The 7,670-nt window shown below is 50.8% G+C and overlaps 1 protein-coding gene across 2 annotated transcripts; it reads left to right on the forward strand.

Moving 5' to 3' along the window:
- Nucleotides 1-611: 611 nt before the first annotated feature.
- On the forward strand, nt 612-6,887 carry LOC123052547 (D-3-phosphoglycerate dehydrogenase 3, chloroplastic). 2 transcript variants are annotated; one of them, XM_044475777.1, is made up of 6 exons: nt 612-1,726; nt 4,075-4,451; nt 4,546-4,617; nt 5,558-5,596; nt 5,695-5,790; nt 5,885-6,887. In XM_044475777.1, the coding sequence occupies exons 1-6, from the start codon at nt 1,123-1,125 to the stop codon at nt 6,557-6,559; spliced, it is 1,863 nt and encodes a 620-aa protein (XP_044331712.1). In that variant the 5' UTR covers nt 612-1,122; the 3' UTR covers nt 6,560-6,887. The 2 variants fall into 2 exon arrangements, with proteins under 2 accessions (XP_044331712.1, XP_044331722.1); XM_044475787.1 differs by lacking the exons at nt 4,546-4,617; nt 5,558-5,596 and having other exon boundaries at nt 616-1,726.
- The last annotated feature ends 783 nt before the right edge of the window (nt 6,888-7,670 follow it).

Below are 7,670 nucleotides of genomic sequence, written 5' to 3' on the forward strand. Positions count from 1 at the left end.
AGTCCAGCGGGGCTGCTACCGCAGCGTCAGCCGCTGCTTGCATCTCGTTGGCCGTGCAGTCTACCGTGACCTGGGTTGCCAGTGGCTTTTTGGCGGCGGCGAAGAACGCCTCCACCAGATCGTTGTGGGGGTCGGAGTTGTCTTCTGTGTCCGCCGGTGGTAGCGCTGCCCGGGGGGAGGGGGCGGTGGAGTTTGCTGACCTGACGGCTCACCACCCGGAGCATTTATTCGTTATCTTCAACCAGTCGGCGGACCATGTCAACATTGTCAGGCGCAACTCCATCCGGGTCGATGGCGTCGTCTTCTACATTGCGTCATGGCATGAGCATGACCATGCGGGCTTCGGCAACTTCAACCTCCACACCAGGGTCGTCATTGAGAAGGTGCCGATGCAGTACTGATCCCTGGAAGGCGTAGAAGAGATCCTCCACGACAAGGTGCGCGTGGACTGTCTCGACAGAACGCTTGAGCGTGGCCACACCAAGACTTTTATCTACTGGCTCTCGGCATGGGATGTCGCCCACATCCCCACCAAGCACATGATGTGGGTGCTGCCGTGCGGCGCTGGAAGGGTGGAGGAGATGCAGGGCTTCTTACCGCCCGACCGCCGGGTGGCGCCGCCGCCCGGAGCAACGCGGTACGGCATGCTCATCCATGTGGATCGAGTCGAAGTTTGGTCCCCTCCTTCACCGCGTTCATCGCACTCGGGGCAGATCGGCTTGCCGTCTTCCAGCTCCGACGAGGGCGATGCGCCGTTCCCCACGTGATCCCTAGCACGTGGACGATGGAGGTTTATACAATCTGGAGCCATCTGTGTTGTAGAGGGCTTGCTTTGGGGGTACTTCTCCACTTTTGAGCTATGTTTCCTGGTGTGTTCCTCTCAGGTCTTAATCCATGTATTGCATTTTCAGGGCCCCCAAGCAATAATTTCCGGCCCCATCCACCCGTCAAAATTGATTTCCCCAAAATAACCTCCACCAACTTCCCCGTACCCTCGCGTTAACCAGCCAATGGTTGCTCCTCCTTCTTTGCCTCAACAGAGAAAAGACCAGTCTTGTTCCTCCGCCTCCCTCTCTTCCGGTAACCAGATATCACCGGCGTGAGGCACGAGCCTGATTGAACATGTCCTCCTCACGCGTCCTCCTCTCGAGCCCGCACGGGGTTGCGAGCCGGACCTTCACGAGAGCGGCGCCGGCCCACCTCGCCGCGCCCTCGATCCCGTTCGCGCGCTCCGGCACTCTCCGCGCCCGGACCGCGATCCTGTCGTCGCCGGCGGCCACTGTGCCGGTGACCTCTACTGAGCCGAAGCGCCGGATCTCGCGCTCCGTGTCGGACTCGGCGCCGCGGGCGAAGCCTGCGGTCCTGGTGGCGGAGAAGCTGGGCGAGGCCGGGCTGGACGTGCTGCGTCAGTTCGCCGACGTGGAGTGCGCGTACGGCATGTCCCCGGCCGAGCTCCTGGCCAAGGTGGCGCAGTTCGACGCTCTCATCGTGCGGAGCGGCACCAAGGTGACGAGGGAGGTGCTGGAGGCGGGGCGCGGGCGGCTGCGGGTGGTCGGCCGGGCCGGCGTCGGGATAGACAACGTGGACCTGCAGGCGGCGACGGAGGCGGGGTGCCTCGTCGTGAACGCCCCCACGGCCAACACCGTCGCCGCGGCGGAGCACGGCATCGCGCTGCTCGCCTGCATGGCCCGCAACGTCTCGCAGGCGGACGCCGCGCTCAAGGCCGGTGAGTGACCGATCGCTTCATTTGTGATGGTGTTTAGTTACGTCCGTTTTAGTTGCCATTGTTCCAGATTTTAGCACTATTTTTGACATCGACGTCCGATTCTGAAGGAGGGCGGCAGATTAACACCACAAATAATCTTTGGCGCTCACTCCTCCTCAGAATAGGAACACGTGATTAAATTTCCAATTTGGTGGTGTCACTTTAGTGGTGTTGGGTGCGAGAGAAAGGTAAATTTAGACTTCACATGCACATATTGTGTCTAAGACGGACACCTTTCAATACTTAGGATCAATGCTAGTAGTAGAAAGCAACGGTTGTCGTATCAAGGAGGGTATTAGCCAGCGAACCAAAGCGGAGGTGGATGAAGCGGCATGCTACAAAAAAGTATAACCACAAAAGCTCAAAAGTAAATTCTGCATGACGGCGATTGAATCTCTCTGTTGGAGCCTATGCTAAATTATTGCGTCCTATGAACGTCGCCATGTCGCTAGGGCCCGCATTTTTCTAGGCTAGCACCACCAAAGAAGCCGTCATGACCACAGGCTTGCGTACGTGTCTTGATCCATGAAATAATTGTCCCTTGCTACCTTCTCTCCTTTTCTGTCAGCTCATACAATGGAAATTAGATTTGCTGTTTTCTGATATAAGGGTAGTGATCAGTCAAGTAAAAACCACACAAGCTAGTAGTACGTATGATCAATTGAGGTTTGCTCGTGTGCTTGCTTTGGGATTATAGTATTTTGCTCTTCGCTTTACTAGCCAGCAATGATTGAGCCGACGATTTTCAGGATAGGTTTTCTTGGAAAAATCAGCCTTCGCCTTGTGAACATAAAAAATGCCCCATTAGCAAGTTATAATATTTAATAAAATTACCATAGAACGATTGTTCTACGGTTTCAGCTCAAAAAAAGCAGATCAATTGTCAGGGTGACTCCACGAGAGCATTAATCTCTAGTTTGATTTCCTTTTAATCACTTTGTAATAGCTGTATGCACTCAAATCCAAAAATAAACAAATGTACCTCCCTCTTTCTGTTGAAAACGGAGGAAAAGTACACACGCATGACCCCCATAACCAACTGTATCAGTATGATGAACCGTTACAACGGAAAATGAACAATGTATTTGGTAAGAGCCTTCAGATGACATTTTGGTTGTGATATCGACGACCTGCTTGCCGTGGGTGATTGATTGAGTACAGTATATTGCATCTTTTGTGTGTCTCTGAAGTCTGTTTGAAGATCATGACAGCTTACCAGTGTAGCCAAAAGGGGTGCATCAAAGCTGTGGGTGAGGAGTCTTTGCTTTCTGGGATTAGTTCAGATAGTAGGAAGTTATGCTTTCAACATCTTTGCGAATCTAAGTGTAATCACACACTGAAGCGTACTAAAGTGAATATGTATGAAAACTATTGAATGTCATGATTGCTACTTAGTAGTACTACTAAATAGCAGCAACGGAAGTGGAACATAATTTTAGATTCTCTGGTCCACTTTCGTCGGGCTTTACCTTTCTTGTGATAAGCGGTTGCAAATCAGCAGGATGATGCCTTTTTCGTACCGAGGAATCTGTGCAAAACTATTTTGGCAATATGAAACTAATAAAATTTGATGGGTCCCAAGCATGATACCTCAGCTTAGTGGGGAATATGATCCCTGTTCAACTTTAGCATTTTGATCTGCTACGTGGCAAAAAATTTAGTGCTACATGTAGAGGCCAAATCGGTCACTGATATTTTGGAACTTGTTGCTTTCTGGCACTTATGAAGCCAAACAAAATCATGCGTTGTCAAGGAGGAAATTTGATGGATGTAGGCTGCCTTTGTGTTTGCCTGCAAAAGTTGCTATATGATCCTATCTAACTATCTAGTAGGTATTTTCAGTTTTTACCATGAAGTTTTAACGATGAATTCACCTCGCCACTTAACAACTGGGTCTCCCAAGGGAGGGTGTAACAGAGTGTGGGGAAATCCTGTTGCTAACATTCAAGTGGGCATGAAACTTCAACCCTATACTTTTCCTATTCCTACATTTTCAAAATCCTACGAATCAAAGAGGCCCTTAGCAGTGTTTCCAATCTAGCTATTTCAAATTTATTATGCTCCTATCTTGCATGTTTACATTGTCGCATAAACTTAACACTTAAATACTTCCTTCGTGGAATTACTTGTCGCTCAAACAGATGTATCTAGACGTATTGTAGTGCTAGATCATCTGTTTAAGCGACGAGTAATTCGGGATGGAGGGAGTAACTTTTAATCACGGAATACAAAAACAAAAAAATTCCACAGGTGATGCGAGTGAACTCGTTCATTCTTACTAATAAAAGTATTGAACTGATTTCCCACAGGCAAATGGCAAAGAGCCAAGTACGTTGGAGTTTCCCTAGTTGGAAAGACTCTTGCCATCATGGGCTTTGGAAAGGTTGGCTCAGAGGTGGCAAGGCGAGCGAAAGGGCTAGGGATGCATGTGATTGCCCATGACCCCTATGCCCCGGCCGATAAGGCCCGTGCCATTGGAGCAGAGCTGGTGTCCTTCGAGGAGGCCATCGCCAAGGCAGACTTCATCTCCCTCCACATGCCGCTCACCCCGGCGACATCCAAGGTCTTCAACGACGAATCCTTCGGGAAGATGAAGACCGGCGTGCGGATCGTCAATGTGGCCAGGGGCGGAGTGATCGATGAGGATGCTCTGGTCAGGGCACTGGACTCCGGCAAAGTTGCTCAGGTGATTCGAAGCTTCCTCTTCTCAGCTTTCTTCTGGCTCGCCGGTGTGGAGATTTCTCTGAAAGGTGGAGGTTTTGTTTGCCAATCTGGATCAGGCAGCTCTTGATGTCTTAACTGTGGAGCCCCCGGCGAAGGACAGCAAGCTGGTTCTTCATGAGAATGTCACTGTCACGCCCAGTGGCGTAGCTAGGATTTTATCTCAGGGTGGTCCAATTGACAGGAAAAAAAATTGCTCCACAAATTCAACTAAACCAGCATATGCACACAGAATATATCAATAAGGTCTTCATCACAATAATAAAATTCATGGTTAAGTCTTAAATTCGCGTAAAAGAAGATTCACACCTTATATGTCGGGATAACGCCTTCTCACCATGAAAGTATCAATTATATCATCTTCATTCACTTTGGAGAAAGCATCTCGCCTGATGTATATAACGCAATCAAAAGAGATACTATGTCTCCAGTCCTCTTCATTTTGCAAAAATTCTACACAAACATTAATTTATTATCTATCAACTGGATCAAATCCCTAATGATAAGTCAGTTCTATACTTCTATTTATCAATTATCAATTGCCAAAAGTAAAACTATATCTTGCACTCTCAGATCTCAGCTTAACTTGTTCAAATCTTCATAGCAAAAGAAATTTACACTTTGAATTTATGAATAAGGAGAACAAAATATCTTACTTTTGATTGGAGTAGTAGGATGAAAAACTGAACAAGTGGTGCTCAACCTAATGCTTCACCAACAGCCTGTTTGCCGCCGCAGGCAAGTGTCCTTCGCCCGGCCACCGGTTCGGCACGTCGATTAGTGCCCTGTCGGCCGGTGGATGCGCAGTGGGAGTGCGGGGCGATGGCGGATGGCGCTCGCTGCTAGGGTTCCAGAACTGCAAGAGGAGACGGGAATCAGGAACGTCTTCTGGTGTCGATCAATCAGCGCATACACGCGTTCGCGGAGACTAACGAGCCAACCTTCACGTATACATGGGCTGAGTTGGGCTTGCTTTCTTCTTTTTCTTTTTGATAGACTAGTAGTATATTAATGGGCTGAATTCCAGGGTGGTCCATGGACCACCCAGGCCACCCTACAGCTACGCCACTGGTCACGCCCCATCTTGGAGCAAGCACAGTGGAGGCGCAGGTCGGCGTCTTGGCTACGATAAATGTTTCAGTGGATGTAATCAAACCACTTGCCGCTCTTTTTGAGGTACCAACGCACCTGAACTTGCCGCATTGCAGGAAGGCGTCGCCATCGAAATTGCTGAAGCCGTCGGCGGCGCACTGAGAGGTGAGCTCGCAGCGACCGCCGTGAATGCTCCCATGGTCCCAGCAGAGGTACGCACGAAGCTTCTTGAGAAGTTGAGATGTCGGTGATAGACTGTGATTATGCGGCAAATCTTTCTTCTGAATCTGTTTCTTCCTTTTACAGGTCATGTCAGAGCTAGCTCCGTATGTTTCCCTGGCGGAGAAGCTGGGGAGGCTGGCAGTGCAGCTCGTCGCCGGGGAGAGCGGCATCAAGGGCGTCAAGGTGGTGTACACCTCAGCCAGGGACCCCGACGACCTCGACACGAGGCTCCTCCGGGCGATGATCACCAAGGGCATCGTGGAGCCCGTGTCCAGCACCTTCGTCAACCTCGTGAACGCGGACTACACGGCGAAGCAGCGCGGCCTGCGCATCGCCGAGGAGCGGGTCTCCCACGACAACGCCGCCGCCGAGGCGCCGCTGGAGTCCATCCAGGTGCGCCTTTCGCACGTGCAGTCCAGGTTCGCCGGGGCGATCAGCGACGGCGGGGACATCGTCGTGGTCGGCAGGGTCAAGTACGGCGTGCCCCACCTGACCGTCGTCGGGGCCTACGAGGTCGACGTCAGCCTGGAGGGGAACCTGATCCTGTGCCGGCAGGTCGACCAGCCCGGGATGATCGGCAAGGTCGGGAACATCCTCGGGGAGAAGAACGTGAACGTCAGCTTCATGAGCGTCGGCCGCACCTCCCGTGGCAAGCAGGCGATCATGGCCATCGGCGTGGACGAGGAGCCGGACAAGAAGACGCTCGAGAAGATTGGGGCCATCCCGGCCGTCGAGGAGTTTGTGTTCCTCGAGCTATGATGGACGGGGGGCGCTCGCTCCACTCCTCGCTAGAATAAGTGGCATCGCAGCGACATCATATTGGTTTGATGCCACACGGGGTGGAGTGAAAGTGATCCTTCCACGGCGCCTTGGTTTGGCCTCCTTTTGAATAAGAACGATGTGTGTGTATGTTATATGCTGTGTGTGTCAACGTGTGCGCCTAGCGCTTGTTTATGCAGAGTCGTATCATAGTATTATATTGTTTGGCTAGATAATTGTTTGTGTGTTGCAAACTTGCAATACAGACACAAATATTTTGTATGTAATGGTGATGATGATTTACCTGGCATTTTTATTTCTATTTTTATTTACTTAAAGACAGCAGGATGCTATATTTCATAAATAAAGTTGGAGAAAAACAAAGTTACGAATACGAACCTAAGAGGAAGGGAGAGATTTGCGCTGGTTGCCAACCGGTAAACCAGCAAGGGAGAATACACCCAACTTTGGGGGTGGGAAACTCCAGGGTAACGATAACCGGTGAACATCAGCTGGGAGAAGGAATGCAAGCGAACTTTTTTGTGCACTTTAACTCATAAGAGCATCTACAGCCGGGCGCACAAACCCATCTCATACGTTTGGGTGAACTGCCCGATCACTATCTGGTCACGATTTTTCGACTCAGACGGCCCCCTCAAACAGGCCTCAAACATCCAGGTTGACTGGCACCCCTCATATCCAACCCAAATATGAGACAGATATGGGGGCGCTTGAACATGCCCGCCACGTCGGACCCGACAACCCGACCTCATCGTAAATTACATCAATTCCACCCCCAAGACCTGTCGGATTCATTTGCTATCTCCTCCCTTCTTCCTCCACGTCATCCGTCTCGCAGCTTTGCCGCGCGCGCGCGCTCCGCAGTCGTTCCTAGCCTCTGCGTCGCCAACTCTAGTAGAGCAATCCACTCTCCCGCCGTGGTGGAGGTGTTTGGACCTGAGTATCTTGGAGAACAAAATGCGCAGGACACGGAGAAATTATTGGCTATTGGAGACGCAAGGGGGTTTCTAGAAATGTTCGGATCAATTGATTGCATGCATTGGCAAGGGAAGAACTGTCCCAAAGATTCACGGGGAATGTATCAAGATAA

Source organism: Triticum aestivum, chromosome 1A (genome assembly GCF_018294505.1).
Source record: "Triticum aestivum cultivar Chinese Spring chromosome 1A, IWGSC CS RefSeq v2.1, whole genome shotgun sequence".
NCBI lineage: Eukaryota > Viridiplantae > Streptophyta > Magnoliopsida > Poales > Poaceae > Triticum > Triticum aestivum.